The sequence below is a fragment of the Sceloporus undulatus genome, chromosome 9 (genome assembly GCF_019175285.1).
Source record: "Sceloporus undulatus isolate JIND9_A2432 ecotype Alabama chromosome 9, SceUnd_v1.1, whole genome shotgun sequence".
NCBI lineage: Eukaryota > Metazoa > Chordata > Lepidosauria > Squamata > Phrynosomatidae > Sceloporus > Sceloporus undulatus.
The window spans coordinates 31,498,139-31,524,237 of NC_056530.1; the positions used below are offsets into that span (position 1 = coordinate 31,498,139).

The 26,099-nt window shown below is 45.8% G+C and overlaps 3 protein-coding genes across 4 annotated transcripts in view; 1 reads left to right on the forward strand and 2 right to left on the reverse strand.

The window, feature by feature from the left end:
- Positions 1-21,131, reverse strand: part of CIART (circadian associated repressor of transcription) — a 36,195-nt gene extending 15,064 nt beyond the window's left edge. The window contains exons 1-3 of the mRNA XM_042439527.1: positions 20,998-21,131; positions 11,424-11,519; positions 7,781-7,879 (exon numbers count right to left, since the gene is read on the reverse strand). The gene's annotated coding sequence lies outside the window, so the exon portion shown is untranslated. The remainder of the gene's footprint in view (positions 1-7,780; positions 7,880-11,423; positions 11,520-20,997) is intronic.
- CA14 (carbonic anhydrase 14) lies at positions 1,487-21,158 on the forward strand. 2 transcript variants are annotated; one of them, XM_042439532.1, is made up of 11 exons: positions 1,487-3,151; positions 8,525-8,548; positions 12,186-12,362; positions 13,011-13,153; positions 15,251-15,346; positions 15,726-15,792; positions 16,346-16,503; positions 17,402-17,528; positions 18,636-18,656; positions 18,938-19,022; positions 19,857-21,158. In XM_042439532.1, exons 1-11 carry the CDS (start codon positions 3,094-3,096, stop codon positions 19,924-19,926), a joined length of 1,026 nt encoding a protein of 341 aa, XP_042295466.1. In that variant the 5' UTR covers positions 1,487-3,093; the 3' UTR covers positions 19,927-21,158. The 2 variants fall into 2 exon arrangements, with proteins under 2 accessions (XP_042295466.1, XP_042295467.1); XM_042439533.1 differs by having other exon boundaries at positions 1,493-3,151; positions 18,938-19,075.
- A 2,030-nt stretch (positions 21,159-23,188) lies between these two features.
- APH1A (aph-1 homolog A, gamma-secretase subunit) overlaps positions 23,189-26,099 on the reverse strand; it is a 45,228-nt gene continuing 42,317 nt past the window's right edge. Inside the window, exons 6-7 of the mRNA XM_042439531.1 lie at positions 26,098-26,099; positions 23,189-25,223 (exon numbers count right to left, since the gene is read on the reverse strand). The exon at positions 26,098-26,099 is cut by the window's right edge and continues 132 nt beyond it. Coding sequence (XP_042295465.1) covers positions 25,163-25,223; positions 26,098-26,099 — 63 coding nt within the window. The 3' untranslated portion in view covers positions 23,189-25,162. The remainder of the gene's footprint in view (positions 25,224-26,097) is intronic.

A 26,099-nucleotide genomic window follows, 5' to 3' on the forward strand; every position in this document is an offset into this window, starting at 1 on the left:
AGACTCCTAGAGAGAATGTATTACTCCAAACCACAAATAAGCAAAGCTGCAGAATTGAAGACAACTGTACTTACCATTATTAAGCTTTACTTATAAAGCGCTGTACATTTACATGGTGCTGAACATACGATCAATTAAAATAGATAAATTAAGCCTACCTATGGTGTACTTGTAACAACTGCACACATAATACCTTTGGAAAACTGCCCGTTCCGATCACATTTGCCCATAAAATTGCCCTTCAACTGCCTCCATGGCCACTTTAGATGCCAAAGAACGAACAGATGCTCGGCTAGATATATCTAGAAACGATAACCTCCAACGATTGCTGCTCCTCTGATCTGTTAAAGAGAACTTGAAAATATTACTATTTTTTTTGGAGTGCAAGTTCTTCAAAAAAAAAAAAGAAACCTTTCTAAGCTCTGCAGCACCTGTTCCTTAGCAAAGGAAAACCCCAGCAGGAATGTATGGGGCTGGCATTTCCGTTCACTTTGATTCGGTTTGTTTAGGGCTTATCGGGGATAAGGGTTTCTTTCTCATTCCAGGTATTAATTAACAGAAGAAAACGAGAAATCGTGCATTATCACCAGTTCCAGTCTTGGATGGTCTTTCTGCTATATCTAGGGTCTCATAAGAGCTTGGGAAGGTGACATTTTGGGACTAACTCCTCCGTTTCCCTTCCGGATCGGGGCAGTGGGAGTTGTTAATGCTAACTTTTCCAAGCTCTTGGCCATCGTTTCTTCCTGCCCACTTTGTACTCGCAGGTGTCACCTGGGCAGCTGAGATCGTTCTTGGTGCCATTTGATGAACTAATCGTGGATTTTGGGCCAAGAAAGTGTCAGCTGCAATCTGGTGACTGGGCAAGGCGCCCAAAGATTCTTGGATATCATATGTCTGAGTGGGTATCTTCTTTAAATACGCAGAGAAGCTCTCTCTTATCAAGAGGCTATCTCTTAACCCTCAGGATCCAACCAGTGAACTTTCAAGAGACCCCTGGACTTCTTCTCCAGCAATCTGGATTGGAAAAATAATGACTGACAGAGAGGAAAGCAGACCGGAGACTACATTGTGGTGCTTTGGCTCAATCATTAACCAAAATGGAGACTGAAGCTCCAAGACATCAGAAGGCGGCTAGGATTGGGAAGGACAGTTATGGCAAGATCCTCAGGGGCAAGGTATATCATTGAATACTAAGGTTAGATTTCCCATTTCTATATAGGGTTGTGAAAGCTGGACAGTGAAGAAACAGGAATGAAATTAACTCATTTGAGATATATGGTGCTGGAGGAGAGCTCTGCAGATACTGTGGCCTGCTAAAAAGACAAATACAGAGGCTAAAACTCAAGCCTGAATTCTCCTTGGAAGCCAAAATGACTGAAATGAGGCTGTCATATTTGGGACATATCATCAGAAGGCATAAAAAGGAGGAAGGAAGGGGAAGGAAAAAATGTGGCAGCAGCTTTCAGACTAACTTTTTTATTTCTGCATGAGTTTTCATGGATATAAATCTTCAGATGCAATACCATGAGGAAGTACCTGAGGCCTTAATATCACTCTGCTGCATCCAAAAAAGCAGGTTTATATCCATGGAAGCTCAGGAAAAAGAAAATCCGGATAGGTGCTGCCATGTTTCTTTTTCTTTGCCCCCTCTCCCCATTCTTCCTTCCTTTTTATGCTGCAAGAGACTTAAGTATGAATTTCCTGCACAAATGTGCATTTATTTGCCCTCTCGCTGCCAAAAAGCCAGCAGCCATACATTCGATAAGGCGCATCCTCACGAATACTTGTGGACACTACGGTGAAAACTGCAAATCCTTTTTTCAGCTGAGTTTATGGAGTCATGAACTCTGGCACAAAAGCCCAAATTCCTCCAAATTGTGTGCAGCTGGATAACGGTCTATTCAACTGGAATGAGGAGTATCTTCATTGTGTAGACAAACCGCCTGCAAAGTAGGCCCAGATGGCAATACATTATGCCCCTTCCCTGAAATACATGGTCTAGACCACCCTGGCATCCTTTCACTCTCCGGTAGTCTGTTTATTTCTCCATGGTAAAGGATGAAACTGAGGCTGCTGAGAACCAAATACTGCTTGAAGGGATAATGGAAACGCTTTCCTTTTTTGTGGTCCTCCTTCCTATATACCTTTGGACAGCTAGGTCAGGTCTCTTTCTTTTGCAATGATCCAGAATCTAGTTGCGCATGGACATCACACATTTGGACATGAAGCATAAACCTACATTGAAATGGGACTGAGCAGCCGATGTAGGAAATCCATCTTCCATTTCACCCAATGCATCTTGAAGGGCCAGGCCACGGAGACAGGAGTCGGACAGGCCTTGCTCTCTTGCAAACACTTCTGCAAAGCTTTGGTGAGGTTTTGGTTGCCCCTAATAAAAGGCGTGAATCCCATTTTGGTAAAGTGAAAAAGGAGCAGGACAAAGAGGGCTGGCACTTTCTCTTCGATGTGCCAAGTGTGTGCCCAGAGGAACTCTTGCCACCAACGATCAGAAATGTCAAGAAACTGGTGAAAAACGAGTCTACAACAGTTTTCTAGAACTTCAATCCTGGGACCTTTCCAGTCCTCTCTCTCTTTTTCTTTTCTTTTCCCTCGGGGAAAGAAAAGGCACCGGCCTTTTGCTGAGCGCCTTTGGCTGGCACAGGCCTGAACGGCAGCCAAATTCCCGGCGGCCCCCCTCTCTGGTCCCCCTCGCCCTGTCCAAACACTGTGGGGACTTTCGGAGACGGGTGGATGGAGGTATTTAAGGAGCAGAGACCTCGGGCACTGGGCAAACCCTCCCTGGGGCTTAGAGCCACCTTAACAAAATCAAAAAGCCTTGGGCTTCTGTCTTTATTTCCCTCCTGGGTGGCAAATGGGGTGCAGGTGGCAGTGCTGGAATACCAGGACTCCCTCCAAAAGGACAAAGTAGAGTAGATCCATTCCTTGGAGGCATTTATTAGTGGTAGTATTTGGGGCTTCTTTCTTGTCTCAGAAGCCAGAGACCCGTCTTTGCTTAAACTCACCAGGGCAGAACTATATAAATTAAATCCCCATCTTCCCAGCCCCTGCGTTCTTTCTTTTTCTGACCTCAAGATGTTCCCAGCTCTCATCTTCTTGCAAGTGTGGTCCCAGACTGTGGCTGCAAGTGATGGTAAGTTTTCTTCTGGTTTTTTTTTCCTTTGCTCCTATCTCTCAATTGCTTTATTTTGGGTGGGGGGGGGACATGATTTGAATTCAATTAATTGACGTTTTCGGGGACACTTTCTGGACTGCTCCTTTCCTGTCTCCACAATGCAGCAACTGCTGGCAGCTGCACAGGACTGCGAAGGTTTCTTTGCTTCCGGAAAAGAAAAAGAAAACGCAAACACCCCTATTCTTTCCTTTTTTGAAACAGCTAATCGGTTCCAAATTAATGATGTTTGGCTAGAATGGCTGGCCGAACTTGCAAACACTGTGGCTTTCTCTCCCTGAAGGATGCTTGCAAAGCGTGCCATTTGGTTCCCTTTCAACCATTCATTTAGAAGTCTCTGCCCCAAAGAGGATGCAAAGTGTGGTTTTCACAAAGGAGGTTTGTGTCCGGCTAGAAGCTCGCAACAATGCTATGGCTTTCGCTTCTGCTGTTCCTCAAGGATGCTTGCAAAGCATGCCATTTTGGGTCTCTTTTGAGAAGTCATTTGGACCTTTGCTCCAAAGAGGATACAAAACAGAGAGAGGTGTCTCACAAAGGCTATTTCATGACCTATCCAGGGCTTGCTTGGAAGTGAGTCTTGCAAAATTCAGTGTGGATTGCTCCCAAGTAGTAATAATATTCATATTCATGTTACAATACAATGAATTCAAGTGTGGGCAAAAAGGTCCAAAGGCCAATTTTCTACCCTTGGGAACTTCTGGGGAGCTAAAAAATAGCTAGAAAAGTTATATTGTTCTACACGGTGGAAGTGGGGATAATGACCTGTTTTAAAGGAGAAAACACCAGGGAAAGTGCCATTTCAGAAAGTCTGGACGGATCTATTCTCCTTCTCTGTCTCCTTCTCTAGACCCCATCTTTCTCCCAAAAGTGGGACTCATAGGGCTATTTGCCAAACATTTCCTCTTCTCTATACACTCTTTAACTCCCAGAGTTACGTTGTTTTAAACATATTTTGCCACAAGACACAAATGGCAAGGGTTTGTCTGCACCTCCGCTTCAGCTTTGGATGGTGATGTTTGGAAGCAATGGACTTATCCTGGGCTGCTGTTGTTGTGTGCCTTCAAACGGACCAACCTACCACAGGATTTTCTTGGCATGATTTGTTCTGAGGTTTGTTGCCTTTGTCTTCCTCGGAGGCTGAGAGAGTGTGCCTTGCCCAAATCATCCAGTAGGTTTCCATGGCTGAGAGGGGATTCAAACCCAGTTCTCCGGAGCCCTTGGAGTTTGGTTCCAAGTCCACCCATGGAAACTAAAATCCACATATGCTTAGGTCCATTTATATACAATGGGTTGTTGTTGTTGTTATTGTTGTTGTTGCAATGGGCCCTTGGTATCTGCTGGGGTTTGGTTCCAGGACTCCCTGTAGATGCCAAAATCCATGAATGCTCAAGTCCGTGGATATAGAGGGCTGGCTGCATTTGTCCCCTGCCTTTCAGCCAAAAAGACTTCAAGGGTCACTTTCAATCCCAAAATTGGGCAGGTCTTTGCCCTTCAGGGTTACGGTCCAAGTGAGACCCTGGGCATAGGGAAAAGGGAATGGCAACAAGGCAGAGGATGCCCTCCTTCCTCCTCGGAGGTCATACTGTAGTGGCAGTTGGAACTGAAATGGAAGGCTCCAGGTTCCAAGATGGTGGTGTGCCTGGTGGTGGTTTTTCTCTCCCTTCTTCCTGGGCCGAGGCAGTGGCAGTTGGCACCAGCAGGGAGGTCCTCGCATCTGCCGATGAGTCCCAGGCAAGGTGGCACCGTGTCCAGCAGCTCTCCTCTCCCTCCTGGGCCAGAAGAAGTGGCAGTTGGCACAGGGATGGAGAACGTCAGGGACCGTGGCCATTGTGAGTCAACATCCTTTATGACACACACACACAAATTCAGCGTGGGAGAGGGGGGCTTCGTTGACGCATGGAAGATGCGCTTGGTCTCTTTCATGCCACCCAGTTAAGGGCACTCTGATATCTCTTTAGATGCATGACAGTTGGGAATGGGAAGGCCAGGATTCGAATCCCCACCCAGCCATGGAAACCCATTGGGTGACTTTGGGTAAGTCTCACTCTCTCAACCTCAGAGGAAAGCCATGGCAAACCCCCTCTGAGGAAACGTGCCAAGAAAACCCTATGATAGGTTTGCCTTAGGGTCATCATAAGTCGGAAACTACTTGAAGGCACACAACAGCTAGGAAGAGAAGACCAGGGTTTGAATCTCAACCATGGAAATCCACTGGATGACCTGGGGCAAGTCTCACTCTCTTAGCCTCAGAGGAAGACCATAGCAAACCTCTTCTGAGGAAATCTGGCCAGGAAGACCCTACTGTAATATTAGTAATAGTAATAATATTATAACTATATTATAATATAGAGCAAGGGGGGTGGACTGGTCTTTGGTAATTTTGTACTTCAACTTCCAGAAGCCCCAACCACCACGACCCAAGTCCAGAAATCCTGGGAGTTGAAGTCCAAAACACCTGGAGGATCACCATTTGGGATGTTGATCACTGTGTTAGACTGACCCAGGAGAAAAGGAGAAGCAGACATTTTGAAGCAGCCGGAAATAAGAAAGGAAGATTTAAAAATACAAAACATAAATGTACTCCCTTTAAGGAACGCATGCTTTTGAGTAACACAGGTCTCCTTGCTGAATGTTCTGCCAAAGTGAAACCAGAATGAGCCTTGTAGTGTTTTGAAATAAGATATTTACAGTGGCAAACGCTTTCATGGACCAGAGTTCATTTCATCAGTTGCGTAAGTCCTGCACAGACACACACAAGCCAGGGAGGCCAGAGGAATGTAAATAGTAAGGTCACCTAGAAATAAATTCAAACCCCTCCATACTCCCTGACAATTCTGCAGACAGCTTGAACGTATGCAAGGTAGCTGCAATGTATTCAAAGTAACTTAAATGTATGCAAAGTAACAGCAATATATGCAAGGTAACTGTAGGGACAACTGATACTGGTGATAATGCAATCAGCCTGTTAATTCATATTTGTAGACTAGAAAGAGGAAACCATTATCCAGATTAAGGCCTAAGCAAATAAAATCAAACTTCTTCATAAACTCAAGTTCAATAGTTATATGCACATTATGCCAGAATCATGCATTTTACAATGTGGCTTCTAGACCACATCTTCTGGCACAACAAAGTTCCAGCACAACTTGGCAAAGGTCCTTTATTGGACTACCACTCCCAGAATCCTCCAGCTAGTGGGGGATGGATTTCCATCCAAGAAAGGAACTTTTCTGTAGACTGCTTCCCTCTCTGAGTGCTATTGGATTTAGTGGAGCTTAATTCTAAGTGGACACTCGTAGGATGACAACTTAAATTTGCCAGCCCTAAAGTGGCACAGAGAGCCGCCGTGGCATCGTGGTTTGAGTGTTGGACTACAGACCAGGGTTCGAATCCCAGCTCATCCATGAAGCCTTAGAGGAAGGCAATGGCAAACCTCCTCTGAACAAACCTTGCCAAGAAAACCCCAGGAAAGGTTCACTTTAGGGTTGTCATAAGTTGGAAATGACTTGAAGGTACACACCAACAACAAAAAAAGTGGCACAAGTCTCCTTTTTGGCTGGAACAGATGGATGCCCACTTGAGAAATGGTAAAATGAGCCCTGAAAATCACTGGGTGGCTTTGGGCCTATCCTTCTTTCTCAGCCTGACCTACCTTGCAAGGATGTGCTGAAGATAAAATGGTGGAAAGGGGAGGTGTGTTCATTTAATGGACCAAAAAAGGAAGAGTTGCAGGAATATTTGCTCAGCAGAGCCCAAGAGACTGTGCCTGTGGGTGCCAAAGGGTGACCTCTACTCTCCGTACCCCCAAATCTTTTTCCAAATTGTTGGAGCAATAGGAAGGGAGGCAAAACCTGTCGCTCCAGTCTGTTGTCACTGGAGTATATTTAGCAGCAACAGGAGAGGGATCCGCTGTGGGACAAGCTGCCCTTTTAAAAGTGGAACAAATTCCACCTAACTCTTCTATCAACTTTGGCTCAGGTTTCCTCTTTGGCATCCAAGAGTTTATGTTTCAGACCAAGGCTTTTAAAAATAAAATTAAATTAAAAAGGTACAGTAATGTCGAACATGGATTTCAGGCAGTAGCACCAAGAAAAGAAAGATATATGTTTAAGATACTTCAATGGTGTAACTGGAGACAGAGAGCCGTCAAAGCAAAGTGCTTTGAGTGTTGTATTAGGACTCTAGGAAACCAGGCTCAGAATCCCTGCTCAGCCATGGAAGCCCAATTGCTGACCTTGGGCAAGTCTCACTCTCTCAGCCTCAGAGGCAAAACCGACTCTGGCAAAATCTGACCAAGAAAAAGGTTACCACAAGCCAGAGCTGACTTAAAAACACATTACAACAACAGTGTGACATAGTGCTTTGAGCACTAGACTAGGATTCTGGAGTCCAGGGTTCGAATCCCTGCTTGGCCCTGGAAACCCACTGAGTGATCTTGGCCAAGTCATGTTCTCTCAGCCTTAAAAAGGTAAAACCAATTTGAACAAACTTTGCCAATAAAAACTTGTTATAGGTCCACCTTTGGGTTGTCATAAGCTGGAAACCCTTTTGTGTGAAGGCAGCAGCAACAACAACAACAACAAGACAAACCTTTTTATCGGGTGCTTGAAGCAGGGACTCTGCTACTTCCAGAGAGCGGAAATGTGGAGAGTCTTTCCAAAGGGCCAGATGGAAAAGAGAAGAGTCTCCCTGCGAATGAGAATGATAAACAGAGGCTTTACAAAAACCAGAAACTTGAAGGGTTCCCATTTCCCCCCTGGACTCTAAGTCCCAGAATCCCTCGCAGTCAAAATAATCTCAAAAATAAAAGCACTACTGAAAAACATTAATTCCTCCCTAACAAAGGAACGTGTGCAATGCCCCAAGTAATGCAATGCTACTTTTCCAAACTTTGCACATCAGCAAGCGACTTGAGGCCCCAATAAAAGTTATTTTGGAAAAAATAATTTTCCAAACTCTAAAAATTTAGTCCAAACGCATTGGGGTGTGCGTGTGCGTGTGTGTGTGATCCCATGTCAGTTGGTGGGTGGTAGATCTCCTCCGGGATCTAGTCTGAACTTTAAAAGCATTATCCAAGCTGTCCTACCTTTGCAATAGATCTGGCCCACCTTGGATGGCTCCTTTAAAGTCTGGACTTAAATACGGACCAGAATCACCACCTCCAGTGACATGGAAGGCACTCTGTGGAAGGGGGCCTCCCGGACCGTTTGCTCTCTAAGTTCAACAAATTTTATTTATTTATTTAAATGAAATAAAATAAAACCCCAAAGCATTGTGATTTAGCTGCTGACTGACTCCTTGCTTTCTTCTCTCCTCTCCTTTTTCCCTTTGCAGCTCCTCACTGGTCCTATGATGAAGGTAAGGAGAATAATGCACCCCCTCCCATAAGCTTTCCCCACTTCTGGGCCTTTGCAAAAATTAATGGGGTTTGGGATATTTCGTTCAAAGGATCTTTGTGTTTTTCTGGTCAAGGCCCCAGACGTTGCTGCTTTTCTCTGTCCCCAGTTGTAATGGGGTGGGAAAAGCATTGCCTGGATTGACCCAAGCCACCCTTCCCTCCCGCCATGTGCTGTGTGTTTCTAATGGCAAGAGGGTTAGGCCTTGCCAAAGAAATCCCAGAGCCAAGTCCGTTGAACCGTCAACAAGGGAAAGCTGGGTGACCACATAGATGTTTGTTTCGTGGGTGCCCATCTTGAAACAAAGGATCCATGGCATGCCTGATCATCTGCACGCTCCCAGGAGGAGATGCGAAACTGAGGTTTATGCACCAGGGCTGCTCCTTACATGTTTTCAAGAAGATTTCCTTTCAAAGAAAAGCAGAAACACAATCCCTATAATGGCCACCAGTTGAAATGGCATAGTAGTGGGCAAACAGCAATTGCAGGGTCACATATGAACCTCAAGACATTTCTTTTTTGGTGCCCCTCAAACCTTCCTGACTCCATTGACTGCCCTTTTCCTAGCAAAGGATTAGGCGGAAGCTAAAACTAAGGAGGAAGCTAAATAGACATAGACTTCTGGCAGAGTTTTTGCAAGTTGCAGAAATCAATTTAAGCCACTGGGTCCTTGTTATCCGCTGGGGTTTGGTCCCAGGGCCCCCATGGATAACAATATCCGTGGACGTTCAAGTCCCATTAAATACAATCGGGTCGTAAAACAGTGTCCCTTGGAAAATCAAGGTTTGCTATTTGGAATTAATACTTTAAAAAATATATATTTTAGAGCCATGGATGCTTGAATCGGTGGATAAAAAAAATCAGTGGATAAAGAGGGCTGACTGTAATAGCAGCTCTCTTAAATCAGGTGGAGATTTGCACCTCATGGCTGGAGCTGAGCTCCCACTGAAAAAGTGGAGACTTTGCCTCCTCATCTCATATCTGGAGATGACCCAAGAAAACTGGAGACCCAAAAACAGGTCCTGAGATCTGGCAACCTCTAGTTCCAGGACCAGAAAATGCCACCAAAGGCCCCCAGGAGATCTCTTGCCCCACAAAGCAAGTGGGTTTCCCATCGCTCTGTATTTTGGTTTTCCCATTCTGTCCATCCCATTCTTCACCGCCTCCATCTCTCTCTCACACACACAGACAACACACACGCCTCAGTTTGTGTCCCCAAAGCACCTTTTCCCATTCTAAAAGCATGTTTTCTAGACCCTCATCGGCCTGTTTTGCCAACTAGCACCCTCCACCGCCAAAGTCCCCTTCCAATTAGAAAAAAGAAAAGAATCCCCTGCTGCTGCTCCAAAGAGTTTACTACTGGCTGATCCCTTTGCTCGAGGGGGATGCTAATCCGTACCCGAAGCATTCCCAAAGTTGCCCTTCCAAAGAAAAAAAGAAACAAAGGGATTACTGGGAGACTAAGAAGGGCTTAGCCATGGCAGCAGGAAGGCCCATGAAGGCAGATCTTGGGACTGTTTGTCAGGTCACTGTCTCCTGCATATTTTAAAAAGGCAGAAAAATCATATTGTGTGCAAAGATGTATGTGAGCTTCCTCCACATTTTATACCTTTCAAATGCTCCGATTTGGAAGGAACAGTCCCAATTAATCCTTTGCTATCCCAGTCTTTCGTTACTTTTTAAATGTCCTGGTTTCTCTCTCCTCTTCCCACCTTCCCCCTTTGTCCTCAGCTTGCTTCCACTGCTGAAAACTAAGTTCAAAACTCAGCAATGGGTAGAGAGGAGAGAAGAAAGAAATGCCTTGCCTTTCCCAGTTTGCTCAGGCAAAAGCAATCTGTTGCAACCTCTCCTAGCTTCTGTGTTCTTCATCATTAATAACTTTTGCCATTTGACCACATTTCACTGTTCCGTGGCGACACATGCTCACATTTTAATTTGCAAAATGTTGGAGGATGTGTTGTACAATATACCTATCCATCTATATGCCCAATTTCTTTTGCAATGATCGGGTATTAGGGTTGGAAAATAACATTCTCTATTATTAATTTCCCAGTTGAAAAATGAGTTTCCCAACTGTCAGGAAAAAACATCAGGGAGAATAACTGAGCCGAGTCCAGTGGTCAAACGTTCTGCAATGTTTGGGATTTTCCCCCCAAAACAGGTGGATTTTTGCACAAAAAAACACTTTCGATGCAGAGAATCCGATTTCTTGTATAAGGAACCACGTTTTCTGCACGGGGAATATGTATTTTGTGCAGGCAGTTTGTGGGCTTTGTGCAGTATTTTTCTGTACTCCCCAAAATGAAAGTTCCCAGAACATTCTGGGATGCTCAAAAATGGGGAGAATAATGTGCAAAAGTGTTGCTGTTTTTTAATCTCACAGCAGTGAGAAATCGACAGTAATGATCCATGTTTGCATGCAAGTCTGAGATATCTGAGGATTTATTGGGAATTTAATTCTGGTCTCCCTCCCCACTTTTTTTATGTAAAAGAAATAATGTGTGCAGGAACTTTAAGCTCATTGACCACCGGAATAACAATGACAGAGCGAGCAGGCAAAGCAAACGGCTTTATCCTTGCTACCCGGCTTGGAAGAACAAGTAAAAATAGCTTTTGCAGCCAACCGAGAAGCATGCCAGAGCGACTGCCATTCAGAGGCAAAACAGCATACATCCCTCACTTGATGGTGGGGCTGCGCTTTCTCCTCGCATTGGGTGCCATTTGCAGAGCCAAGACTCTTTCAGAACAAGAAGCAGGAGCAAGGAGCCTGGTCTGCCCTCGCATCAGACATTTCTCCATGCATAAAACCCAAAGGATGAAAAACTGCTTTTTGTTACCTGGTTCAGGGTAAGGAGCCCACAAAGATATATCCAGAAGGGACCGTGTGCTGCACAGTTCCAGAATGTCCTTTTGGGCGATTGGCAATTTCAGTCCTTAGAAAATAATAATAAAAATTATTATTATTATTATTATTAGGACTATGACTCTGGAGACCAGGGTTCAAATCACGATTCAGCCATATAAGCCCACTGGGTGACCTTGGCCAAATCACATACTCTCAGCCTCAGAAGATGCCAATGGCAAACCCCCTCTGATGAAACCACAATAGGTTCACTTTAGGGTCTCCAGACGTCGGAAAGGACTTGAAGGCACACATCAACAACAAGAACATTTTAGTCTCCTATTTTTTCCCAATGAGTTAGAAGTTGAAGCCACCCTTAGCAATAAAACACAACGCAAGAAAGATTTGTTTCCCTGTTTTCCAAATCTGTTGCATCTTAAACAAAGGGGAGAGGTTACCCTTGAGCCTGTGCCTTCACAAATGCAAAAGATTTCTCAGCCAACAGCAAACTGCTTTCCAGCCTGGGTTTAATCGGGATTCTGGAGGTTGTTGTCTCACACATCTGGAGAGCACCAAGATGAGGAAGGCTGATCTCGGAAGGCCTCAAAACCAAAATCTGTAGCATCCCAGTAAACCATGAATGCTACTACACATGGTACGCAAGGGCACCGGCTGTTGGTGAGCATTTACTGATTCCTTGTCCCTCCAGGGATGGGTTCTGGATTCTAATGTTGACTCTGCTTGTCTCTTTTTGCAGGTCCACATGGTCAGAAGCACTGGCAGAACACGTATCCGGACTGCGGGTTCCAGTCCCAGTCCCCAATCAATATCCAAACCGATTCAGTCCAATATGACCCCAACCTGCTGCCGATCGACCCAGAGGGATACCGGGCTCCTGGAAATCTATTCACCATACTAAACAACGGGCACACAGGTGAGGATGAGGGCGGGATGGGTCGTTTGGACTGGCAGCAGCCATATTGTTTCCCTTGTCAGCCCAAGACTCGGAAGGTTGCCTTTGGGGGACTACGAATCCCCAAACCCCCACACCCATGAAGGCCAGGGAAGATTCTGGGAGTGGTAGTCCCAGAAAGTAAGATTTCCTAACTCTCCTCTCTTTGCTGCCCCACTTGCTGTTCATTGCTTAAGAATGCAGGTATCCTTGCAGAGGAAGGAAGCCTGTGCTCTTGTCGGACTACAAATGCTATCGCCCTGGCCCTTGGCTCTGGGCTGATGGGAGCTGGAGAGCGGCCATTCTGCGCTTGGCCATAGAGTGGCCAGTTTGTGCCCATCCGTTTAGATGCTGCTTTTGGCACCATAAAGCTAGAGTGATGTGGTACCCTGCTCCTCACCATAGCCCTAAAAATAACACTGGTAATTTAGTGTAAGTTAGGAATCATCATCTGCCTTTCCAGATGTGGTCGGAGTGCATCTCCTAGTGGCCCTAGCCAGTGATGGGAGTTGCAGTCCAGGCACATCTGGAGGGCCTACCGCTAGTTTGTTAGCTTGGTTGCCACATATTTTGGCAAGCAGCCTCCTTGCCAGAGAGACTCACAGCATCTTTGGCCTCTCCCTCTCGCAGTGCAGATCTCTCTGCCTGAAACCATGAGCATCCATGGCCTTCCCCATGTCTACTCCAGCGTCCAAATGCACTTGCACTGGGGCAGCAAAGGACAGGTTGGAGGGTCAGAGCACCAGGTCGACGGCCATGCCTTTGCAGCGGAGGTAAGCCAGAAAAGTCTTTGGGATTGCTTGGCACTGCTGTTTATGAATGTTTCCCATCCTTACACTTTCAGAAAGATGCCTCCAATGGATGAGTCAAACGTACCTTCCAACAGTTCTGATTTGGCAAGGATGATCCCAATTAATCCTCTGTCACCTCACTTTTGCAGCTCCTTTGAAAATATCCCACTTTCTCTCCTCTTCCCATTTTCCCCCTTTGTCTTCATCTTGCTGCAAACTGGCTTCAAAGGGAAATCTCATTTGCACTCCAAGAATAATTTGCACCCAGTTAAATCCTACCCTTCCCAGTTGGCTAAGGCAAAAGCAAACTGCTGCAGCTTCTCCTAACTTGTCTTTTCTACCGGGAGACCTTGGCCAAGCCACACTCTCTCAGCCTCAGTTTGCAATGGCAAACCCTCTCTGAAGAAACTTGCCAAGAAAACCCCATGGTAGGTTTGCCTTATAAGTCGGAAATGACTTGAAGGCATACAACACCAACTGTTGACATCTTGACCACACTTCGATTTTGCTTGGCTGCAAGTGTCCCAGTTTTCCTCATGAGTTGTTGCAGGTTGTGGTCAATTGACCAACATTGCTCCAGTTCTTCCAAAACCTGACATAAGGAAAGCTCACTGGGTACCTAGAAACTGACGTCTGCCTTGAAAAAGTTACTTTTCAAACTACAGCTCCCAGGATTCAGTGGGCATGGCTGAGCTGGACAATGTAGGTTGCAGTCCAAAGCATATCCATAGATACTTTCAGCAGGAGAGTCAGCTGGGCCATTTCGCTGTAGCAAATTTGGCAACACTGCAGTGCACTGGCATCCGTGGGCCCCAAAGCCTGATGGCAATGCGGTGGTGAGGCTCTTGCTAATTTGCGTAATTGTTCCAGAAGGATGGAGGACTTTGGCAGGATTAAGTCTCTGCAGGTTTCCAAAGAGGGAGGGAGGCAGGATTAACACAAAGGTAACCTGGGACAAGAAGAATTAAGAGAGAGGGAAGACAGGGAGGAGGGGAAACCCACTCCGTTGTAAGCTGAAGGAAACCTGAAATGACCCGGGAGCACCAGACTCATAACCGGCTTAAAGGCCGTGAGAAATGCCGCCCCGAGTCACAGGGTCCGGGCATCAGCTGAGAACAGGGATGATGGGTGAGACAGGATTTTTTGGAAAGGACAGGTTGCAAATAAGGCTGTTCCTTGTGATGCCTGACCTTAAAAAAGTAATAGCGTGGCATAGTGATTTCAGCGGTGGACTATGACTCAGGAGAGGAGGGTTTGAATCCCAGCTCGGCCATTGAAACCCACTGGGTGTCCTTGGCAAGTCACACTCTTTCGGCCTCAGAGGATGGCAAGGGCAAACCCCCTCTGAAAAAACTTTCCAAGAAAACCCCAGGATAGGTTCGCAATAAATCGGAAACGACTTGAAGGCACACAACAAGAAAATTCCCTTTGTAAAGTAACATAATTCATGGGGAGGCATTGTTTGTGTGGGTGTAATAATGATCTTTTCTTGGTTACATTTCAATTTGTTTTCAAAGGGCACGTTAATCCATTCTGCAAGCTGTTTTTGAGTGAAACAGTCAGTCCTAAGGGGTGCGCTTTTGAAAGCAACCAAAAGGAAGCAAGCAATAAAGGGATGTTTTGCCGTCCCAATGGTAACAAATGAGTTTGTTAGGCTTTGCACACTGACTTACTGTATCGAATTTAAAAAGTCACTTTCTAAGGTTTACTTGAGGAGCTCATCTCCCAAAAAGAAACAAAAGGGAGCAATATCTAGTTACTCATTGCAAAAAACAGCTCCCCAAACCAACCTCTCCAAGAGTTCCCTTGGTTAAAAGTGTCTTCTTTCCAGCCTAGAAATCTCCAACGCCTGCCAACCTTTTTCACAAAAGGGGTGTCATTCCAGCCAAGGGATCAGTCGGGGTTGTCTCTCTCTGTTTCTCCTCTCCTACAAAATGTCCTTTATGAGACGAGAACTGGACACAGTATTCCACCGAAAGCTTATGTAACAGTGCCAGGAGACAGGCCAAGATATTTCCCCTTTCTCCCCCAATAATTCCTGAGCGACATGCGGCCCTTCTAATCCTCTCTCTTCCTCAGCTTCATGTGGTTCATTACAATTCAGAAAAGTATCCCAACGTCAGCGTGGCAATACACCAACCGGATGGATTGGCCGTTTTGGGCATTTTTTTGGAGGTGAGTTTGTGTCCTCTCTACACAAAGCGGCGATAGCTATATCATACCTTCCAACTGTCTTGTGACAATGGGATTGCATGCTCCTGGGAGGCCAAAGACGGTGATGATGGAAACATTTGTTCCAATTTGGCTGCGACAGTCGTCATTACTCTTTTGCCTTCCGACTTTTCCAGCTGTCCCGGTTTCTCTCTCCTCCTTTCTCCTCAGCCAACTCCATTTGCTACAAACTGAATTCAAAATGCAAAAGTTGTTTGCACTTAATTAACCCATGCTGCCTTTGGGGTTCGGGGAGCTATAGTTTCTTTTAAAAAGAGTAACAGTGTAAAATTTCCTAGCTCTGCAGCTATCACATCTGAGTCTTCTTCATTGTGCCCGACAGACTGGCAAAGCGGTGAACAAAGCCTACGATCACATCTTGAATCACCTGGATGACATCAAGTATGCAGGTAAAGTACGTCCTCCCAAAGGCTTCAAGGTGCGGCATGGGACCCAAAAGGCAGGGAAAGGATTCTTTGGCTCACAATCCCACCACACTGGCCTGTCCCTGGATTAGATTTTGAGCATTTGCCCTCACTTCATGACCACTGAAAAGCCTTTCCAAATGCACTGGTTTCTTCCATGTGGGATGCTGAAAACATGAAAGAGAATGACCAAATGGAGCACGCTGAAGTTAGCATTTTCCCATCCATTTGGGCCAGTGTAATAAAAGGCCACTATGAAAACAACTCTTTATGAATGCAATCTATTGAAAAAGCACCCTGAAAATAGACTGGCAAGACTCTTCTCAAGGTTTCTCAGTTCTGGGAAAAGATGGTTTCCCCCAAGAGTTTTGGATATTCTTTCCTAGCTCCCAAGAGTAACTATGCTGGCTGGGGGATTCGGGGAGTGGTAGTCTCACCCTTCCAGAGTCTCAGATTTCCTATACAGGTGTTTCATTCTCTCGCTTTCTTCTTTCCCACCATCTCTCTTTCTCACCCTCCTTTCCCCGGACCTTGCCAGAACAGGAAATACAGATCCAGCCCTTTGACGTGCGGGAGCTCCTTCCGGCACATTTGGGCCACTATTTCCTCTACAATGGCTCCCTGACCACCCCACCTTGCTACCAGAGCGTCCAGTGGGTCGTCTTCCACCAGCCGGTCCGCATCTCCATCGGCCAGGTAGCCGTCACATCCCATCCTTTTGGGTTCAGAGCTTTAGCTTCCTGAGGCGTTGAGGCTGGCTCTGCAACACAGAACTGCATTTAATGGCATTTTACATGAATGTAAATTAATTAATTTTTCCTTAGGTTTTAGATTTTGACCTTTTTCTGGTACACCAACTCAGCCATGAAATTTGTAGGCTGGATCCACTGTGATTGCCATGGCACCATCCTGGCATTTGTAGTTTTGTTTGAGAGGTACTTAGCAATCCTGTGATTTAAAGTTTGCGTTGAGGAAAGTATGGGTTTCTGCAGACCATAGATCCCAGCCTTCAATGGAATGGAGCCACAATAGGTTACATGGTACCGAAGTGCCACACAATGTAATGTCTTCCATGCTTTCCATGTACCAAATATATATGCATGTGCATGTCTTCAAGCTTCCTGACAATTTATTGGGTTTTCTTAAACCAGGAATCCTCAGAGGTAGCTTTGCCAGTTTGTTCCTCTGAAATATAGCCCACAGCACCAGATATTCCTTGATGGTTCCCCATCCAAGTATTAACCAGGGATGACATTGCTTGACTTCCAAGATCAGAGAGGATCTGGTGCCTTTTGGCCTCCAGTCACTGATAAATTAAGGCAGAGCTTGAGGCAAGCTGTTTTATTGGATTACAATAAAATGGAGGGTCTCCTGATGTTGTCCGACTCTCCCATCAGCCTCAGCTAGCAAAGTCAGGGATGGTGGAACCTGCAGTCCAACAGCATCCAGAGGGCCTCTGGCATCTCAGTCTTGTGATGGAAAAATCAATCAATGGAAATGGAGATATTTTCTCTTTGCAATGCTTCCAGAAATGGGAAGACTGTTCACTGAGCTTTCTAGGGGTCCTGGTGGACCTTCTTCATCTCTTTTCCAGCTGGAGAGACTGCAGAAATCCCTTTACGTTACGCCAGAAGGGAAGATACCTGAAGTGCCTTTGGTGAACAATTTCCGAGCACTGCAACACCTGAACCAACGGGTCATTTATTCATCTTTCGATTTAGGTGAGTGCACCTGGGAATCTGGTGGGGGTCGAGGGCATCCTCTAGATGTGGGTAATATAAAGACCCCCAGGGATATTCAAGACAACCGCATGCCCTATGCAAACCTACCTGTATCTTGAGATCTCTGTCTCACCACCTTTGCAGGTATCTCTGGTGGGAAACACAGGACCTCCCTTCCTAAATAGGTTAGACTAGCACTCCACACAGTGTCTTTCTCTGGACAGGTGAAGACCCTTTTTATTTTCATGTATTTGAGGGCCGATTGCTCAGGGAGGAAAAGTCCTTTTATACGCTACTTTGACTCGATTTGTTGTTGTTCTTTCTAGTAATAGGATTCTACGAGGGTTTGAAGGGGTCTCAAGGGCCATGTAGGCCAACTCCTTTCTGCCATGCAGGGATACACAGCTACAGCACCCCTGAAAGATGTCCACCCAACATCTATTCAAGGACCTACAAAAATGGAGATTTCACCACACTCCAAGGCAGCGTCTTCCATTGTCCAACAGCAGTAACCCCTCAGGAAGTTCTCCCTAATGTTTAGGTCTTTTTTCCTGCAGACTGCATACATTGTTCCAGGTCCTGTTCTCTGGAGCAGCAGAAAACAAGCTCGCTGCCTCAATGACACCCATTCAAATACTTAAAACAGGGCTATCATATCACCTCTTAACTGTCTCTGCTCCGGGCTAAACATCCCCAGCTCCCTCAGCTACTCCTCGTAGGGTTTTATGGTTTCCAGACCTTTCCCCATTTTGGTCGCCCTCCTCTAGACACAATCCAGTTTGTCACCATCCTTCTTGAATTGGGATGCACATTCCAGGGCAGCTCCTTTGTCAGTGCATCCGCTGAACTCAGTGGGATTTTCATCCGAACAAATGTTGAATTGTAGGAAAGCCCGTTTGTTACTCAGAAGTTTTAACTGCTTAGCCACGAGTGCCACCTGGTGGAAGAAATCAGTTGACGAATCACAAGTTTTAACCGATTAATGAGTTTGATCTCAGAAATATCAGATTTGAATAAGACTGGAGATATTTCTTGAAGCACAAAGAAAGAGGGCATTCTTTAAACAGATTTAAAAGTAACTGTCTTTATCTCTCTTTTGCCCTCCAGAATCTTCTGGATATTCTGCAGGTAGGTTGGATTCTCTGTCTTTCTTTGGTGGGAAAGGGGTACGGACAGTGTCCCACAACTCCAGCAGCCAGCCTGGCAGGGGATTCTGAGTGATGCAGTCCAAAGAAGGGACCCCATTTTGCAGTGATGCATGAGGATTACGGGAGTTGCAGTTTCCATCTATGAGACGTCCGTGGGCATGCATTCTCTTCTTTCTAAATTCCCGCTTGCCACTCCTACAATTGGACTGCATTTCTGGTGAAGTCACAGGGTTCTTCCTTCTGCCCTTCTGTCCCTCGCAGGTGAGATTGTGGCCATCATTTTTGGGGTGCTCTTGGGCTGCGCAGGCCTCTTCCTGGCCGGATGGATTGTGGCGAAGAGAATACGGTGAGACGCAGGCGGAGATGGGAGGCCGAACCGTTTCCTTCCACCCACAGGAGGTATCCCCCGGCGCTGTGAGGCCAAAGATAATAAAACTCTACCCCGCTGGGTTGTTGTTCCACTGCTCCCATCCATGGTTTGGGCAGGGAAAGACTTACTCTCGTGACATGTAGGCTGGGCAACACTCCTTTTCTCCCCTATAAAAGCGGGGAAGTGAGGAAGGAGACCCCATGGAAACATGAAGGGGAGAGTGTCCAACATTAAGCTAACAGGATAATGACGAATATTTTCAAAAACATTAGATTAAAACACAAGACAATGAGATTAGGACATGGTAAAATGTGGTCCCCAGGGATCCATTTTCCCATTTCTTTTGCCTCCAAATCTCATCTAGGGGGCATGGTGGGCATATCTGGCCTATTTTTAGGTCACACGCAGGCCAATTTAGGCTCACAAGAGGGCTGTTTCAAGCAGGGAAGTTACTTTCTGTTGCTTAAAAAAGGCCTCCCCTGCGTCTAAAATGCCCCCAAAACATAGCAAAATGCCCCCCAAAACTCCTAGAAGGCAATGTTTTCCTTTTCATTTGATCATCTGAAAGCTCTTATTGTCAGTCACTCAGACTTGGGGGAGATGTTTCAGCCTTTTAGAAAGGAGCAAAGCAACAGCTGGCAAACCAAGTAGCGCTATCATGGGGGAGAAGGGCATTTTGAGACCCTTAGGGGACCAGATTTGGCCCTGGGGGCTGAGGTTTCCGACCCTTGCATTCCAGGCATGGAGGAACACAGAAAGGGTCTTCCCTCCCACCTCCTGAACCCCTCGTCTCCCTCTTTTCCGAGACAGGGAACAAAGAATGGAGGAACAGAAGGGTGTCGTCTTTACCTCTTCCACACGGCGAGCCATTTCGGATTAAGACCTCTACTTGCGATGGAGATGAGAATCCCCAAAGCTTTCGCCCCTTACTTTCGTCATTGCAATGCAAAAAAATTAGAGACCATTTTTGAGGGGAGACCAGGGAAGAGTTGTGGGGGTGAGCGAGGGCAAACTCTTGGAAACCATAACCAGTGCCCCAAAACCAACTCTGTCACCGCAGCTTAACCAGCCCTCCATTGGGGTTGACAGGAAGAAAAAAGTGCGTATAGCTGTATGTGTTTAAAAATGTAGGATTTGTAGCAGGATTCCTACCCGCAACATCTGACTCAAACATAAGAAGAATCAAGTCTCTCGCAACCAGCCCCAGGTCTACAAAAGTGAAAACTTCCAGTTGATATTCTAAGAATCTGGGTGAAATGAAGGAACATCTTTTCAGGTGCATATATTACAGAGACCGGAAAACTCCCTTTTCTGAACTACAAATTCCAGACTCCCCAAAGCTTGTAGGGCAGGGGATACATAATCCCCCAAGTAACTGTCCTGGGCTCTGGCATATGGATAGCATAAACACATTTGCAGTATTTGGCGCAAATTCAACCTTCCCAGAGCATGCAGAATACAGATCACTTCCGACAAACCACCTCCCAACATTCGACCCAGCACCCTCTAGATAGATTAGACTGCAACTCCCATGTTCCACAGTAATGGTTTGCACCCCACTATTGTTCAGGAGGTAATAGAAGCTCAAACCTCAAGATGATCCTCAACCTGGGGGCTTCTGGCTGTGTTGGATTATAGCTCCCACTGTAGCCAGACAGGGCTGGGGAAGATGGGAGCTACTGCCCAGCAAACTGGGAAGCTGTCTGGTTGAGGAGTTTGCCCTGCATTGACAGCTTGTAGGACTCTGCAGTTCAATGTCAACTTCATCAATGTTATACTTGGATCTCGCAGAGCGGGAAACAAGGATGCAATTTCCAGGGCATTGCCCCATTTTTCACTACATTTGCTTTCACGTTTTCACCGAAAAACTCCAACCTTCTGAGCAAAGGTTGGGCACATCCCCAGTGTGTATTTGGGAGGGCAAGAGTGTATATGTAAATTATGCCAGTACCGTTCACGCATTCTTCTGGAGGCTTTGGCATCCATTCCTGGCTCAACGCTTTCTGACGTCTTTGGCAGTAGCGTCGCCAGTTCCGATACCAGAAAAGTCTTTTTGGCTGGTTACTGTCCTTATTTCACCACCTAAAAAATTAAAAAAAACATTGCCCCTGAGGTCTGTGTTTTATTGTCCATCTTTGGGGAAAGAGTTGGCATGATGGGGAAACAAAGGACAAGAAACCAATACATTGGGCTTTGGGCATAATCTCCTAAACTGTTCGGGGGCTGCATCAGCCCCTCCTTGATATCAGAAGTGACTACAAAGTTCAGGTTTGGAAAAATCCATCTCGAATCTGGAGTGCGAAAAGATAAATTTTAGCTAAGGCAGATTGTGGTGAGGCTGAAAGGGCGAACCTGGTATAGATAAGACCTGAACTTCGGGGGGAAATTTTCTTTTTTTGTTTTGGCTTACAATTCCCAGCCAGACACCTTCTTTTCTTGAAATACCATCTCTCTCTCTCTCTGGTGGTTTAATTCTTTTCTTTTTCAATGGGCTCCCCTCAAGGATTTGGGAATTCTTTGGGGCCTTTTGTGGCCCACAAATACCAGCCCTGTGGTCCACAAATGGCCCATAGTCTGCTCTTTCCTCACCCCTGATTTTAATGAGAGGCTGCACTGGTCTGAAGGATTGGGTGGGCAACTATGAGAGCTTGGGGAGCATAACAAACCCCCTTGAAACCACCAAATTCCCTAAATCCTGAAACCAAAAGACTCCATCCTTTCCTCAACAAACATTGTGCCCAATGGATCTTGTCCTCTGGAAGGAAGCACTAAGCCCCCCAAACACAATGTCTGCCCCCAACCAAACCATTCCCCTGAGATAGAGGAACCCTTGCTATGCCTCCAGAGATAAGCAGACGGGAAATCTCTAGTCTTAAAAGCTGAAGAACGAGGCGAGCCTAAGCTTCACCCTTCCTCCTGGCACTTTCCACTGGATTACAGTCTCCACCATCCCCCAGTGAAACCAGTGCACCTATGAGCCAGCACAATCATGGGAGATGGGATTACAAATCCCAGAAGCCCTGAATATAACTCCCAAAAGGCGTGCTGCTTAGAGGACTGTTATCTTCCGACAACACAGAGAAAACCCAGTTATGTCCAAAGGTTGCAAAAGTTCCTTTCTTTTTGAACCATTGACTCCAGCTTCAACTAGACGACAACTCCTGAAAACTCTGTTGGCTGAGGGATTATGGGGCTTGTATTCCAAACAAATTCTTTTTTTCCAAATCTGGGTTATATATTGTACACATCAGCCTTGACCCACCAATGGTGGTCACACTGGTTTGGGATGATGGGATCTGTACTCTAATACACCTGATGGTGCCAGGTGGGACGAAATTAGTGTATTTATGAGTAGAACTTTGCAGGGGAGATTTTTCTTTCAAGATCCAAACATAACAGGGTTTTCTCTGGGCTAGGGCATGGCAATGCCCTCCAGTGATAACCACCTCTACAGGCTCACTGCAAGGCTATTTCTGAAGACGCACGTCCCTCCCACCTCTCTTGCAAACACTTTGCAATTCCTTGTTTTGTGTCGCCAACCTATTTTTGGAGACATGATCAAATTCAACACTGGATGGCAACTGGGCGGCTGCTTCAACAGCACTTGGCTGAGGAATGCGGAACGCAGGGGTTAGCCTGGGATCGGGTCTCATCACATACCTTGCTGAAAATAACTCAGGGCTCTTTCTCTTCGGAGTCGGGGACATAACAGTCTTCCCCCATTACTTGGAGTCTCCAACACAGAAACGTAAGGCGTCTCTTCCTTCTTGAGCCCAAGTCTGGGATAATCCTTTTCAATGCCACACCTGCCAAAACTTTCCAGAGCATGGGACAGTTGTGCTACTACTCCAAGTTATCTCGTTTGGCCGGATGGAGGAACCTTTGGCCTTGCAAGTTTTCTCAATTATAACTCACATGTTCCTTTACCATTGGGCCAAGGGTAGCGTGGGAGTCTTTGAGAACCCAAAACACCCACCAATTTATCTTTCAATATATCCTGGAGGGACAAAGATTCTCCATCCTCTCTAGTACAGCAAAACCACTCAGAGGTCAATTCTCCTGGCTCTGAAGAGGGTCCAGATGTACCTTTTCCTGGTTCTGGTACCAAATTAACATCCCCAATGTATGAGACGACAAAAATCTGAATCCCAAGAAAAGCCCTTTTATTCATTGCACAATAATCAGGGTGGAGGGATGAGAGTCAAAGGATTGGGTCTTCAGATTTTTTTTTTAAAGGACCAGCATTTTGTCAAAGGACTGAATTTAAATGCCACCCCATGTACCACAGAAGAAACATGTATTTCATTAACCCAGATGCAACAGTCCTTCCCAGGCAGTAAATGGATCCTTCCAGGGATCAGCTTGTGGATCGCTGGGTGCTGTGGGACGGTAACTCCCATCATCTTAGCCACCAAAGCTTTGGACAAAGTGTGATAGGACTTTCAACCCAGCAAAGTCCAGAGCGATAGGACATGGTCAACCTTCTTCTAAACCAGAGGAGAGGAATCACATTGGACTCTAAATCTCAGTATCCCCCAGCACTGGCCATATAGGGTTGGTGTTTACTAGGAGCAGAAGTCCAAAAGTGGGAGGGATACATGAGCCCCACCTGGCTCCTTATATATTTATTTCTTCAATTTAGCTGCCAGTTGACAAAATGGCAGCCAACAACCATAAAGTTAAGAACTGGAAGGAGAGAGAGCGAGCCATCAGCTCTCAGTCTCATTCAATAGCTAACATTTTGAGTAGAAAGACGAAGATGATGCAAACTCTCTTGGAGACTGCACCTCTCTATGGGACCACTGGCTGCAGCTTTGACAAGCCATCTGCAGGATTTTAGTGGCTCCCCTTTGCTCTGCTCCGTTTCCTCCATCCACCTTTACCATCCTTTTTCTAGGTAGTACATACATTGGACTGTAAATCTTAGCACAGAAGAAGAAGAGAAAGATATGGAAAAAGAAAAACCTAGGACCAGGCATTTTCGTCTCTTCACCCTTTGTGCCTCAAGAACAGTGGTTAAATACTTTACCTTCTCGAAACGGGTTTAGCATCTTGAGTTAAAAATGCACCCAACTCTTCAATCTAACATGTTCAGGTTTGATTCTAGCCAGAGAAAAACCAGTAAAAAAAAAAAAAGGGGGGGGGAACAAAAACAAACACTAAAACCCACAGAAATACACCAAGGAGGGCTGTGGTTTTGGAGTTTTCCTTGTAAAAAAAGGAGTTGACTCTCCTCGATCTCCACCCAACCCCTTACAATCAGTAGGACAAAATAAGGATGTCAAAGCCTCCAATGTACAGGGATGAAAGGAAAGGTACAAAATGAACCTTCAACATCCTCCCAAGTGGTCCTTGTCTCATCACATATTAAAAGGAGGGTTGGCAGCTTAGTGGCGGTCACTATAGAGGTCAAGGGGACAAGGAAAGGTGGATGAGAGGATGAGATTTCTTTGCCAACTCCAGAAGAGCATGACCCGCTCTGCCCCAATCTTTCTGTCTTGACAAACTCTCTGGCCAATGTAGCTGTGAACCAAACAATACAGACCAAGCCTGGCCAGGCAGAGAGATTAAACACCATTAAAAATTTCACTGATCTGAGAAGGCTCATCATCATCATCATATCGCCAAGTTAGCAGATGTCCAAAACAACTCCAGAAAATGTCCCATCAGATGGCGCTATGTGTTGGATCCTCCGTTATGCAAAGTTTTGAGTCTCCCATCTTGGTCTCCTCCCGCTTCCTCCAGCAAAGGGAATGGCAAGCTCAAAGTCAACCAACAATTCCCATCTTCCACAGAAGAAGCAAGGTAAAATACAACTCCAAACAGCACAGAAGAATGGCAACCGGAGAGACAGGTATCCTGAATCCCAAATGAAATGTTTCAAGTCCAGGTAACTGCGGTCGTAGCCTGTGACAGTAGCTGAAAAGTCTGAGCCAGTCTGGCTGACTCTGTGTTCGATTTTTTTCCAAAAAAGAGTAGGGAGAGGGGGAAGAGAGAGACAAAGAGAGTGGTGTGTACAATTTACATGGTTTCTAACTGGCAAGAGAAGGCACGTTGGTGACTACCTTTTCCTTCAGTGGGTCCGAGTAGTATCCCAGGATGCTCATGGGCACCTCTCAGTTCTCCGCAGGAAGCTGTAGTTCAGAATATAACATCACATGGTTCTCTTCTTTCCGTCTGCCTGCAAGGAAGCCAATGGCCAAGAAAATAAATTGAGAGAAAGAAAGAAAAAGAGGAAAAGAGAGAGAGAGAGGGAGAGGTTCAGTCAACTACCCAGCAAGCTTAAGTGAGAATGTGAAGAGCCCAGAAACACTGTTTATGTGGGGGACTCTCTCTCTCTCTCTCTCTATATATATATATATATATATATCCCAGAGGCCTCCATCCGCTCCAGGGAAGCTGCCAGTTGTAGAGCAATGGTTCTAATCTGTACATGGTACAACCATGTCATCCACATCATTCACACAACCTTGCTGTGTATGTGGTTTCTGGATTCCTTTTTATAAACTAGATTTCAGCCCCGAAAAATCTTCACAAAGTTTCAAGATGAAGAATGAATTTTAAGGATTTAATTGCTACTTCCCTTCCCCCATTAAAAAAAACATACTGGGAAAAGTTACCCTTTTTTTACAAGCCAGCAAAGAGGTGGCCATTATGGCCTCCCCAAGAAGGAAGTTCCAAAGTTTGGAAGCAGCCAACAAGAAGGCCTCCCATGTTCCCACCTGATGTACTTGTTATGGTGGTGGGACTGAAAAAAAGGACTCTCCTGTAGATTGGGGTCTGGGCGGGTTCATGTGGGGAGATACAGTCTGCCAAATAGCCTGGATTTGAGCCGTATAGGGCTTTATAGTTTATAACCAGCACTTGGAACCAGGGCTGGTAACCAACTGGCAGCCAGTAGAGCTGATTTCGCAGTGGTATGGTTCCTGCTAAAGATGTAGTCCAAAAACCAGGTAACTTCCCAAAGCCCTATGTCGAGCAAGCTGTTCTGCTCCCCACACATGCAAAAGCCATGCTCCACCCCACAACCCATACAAGTCACAATGCTCACAT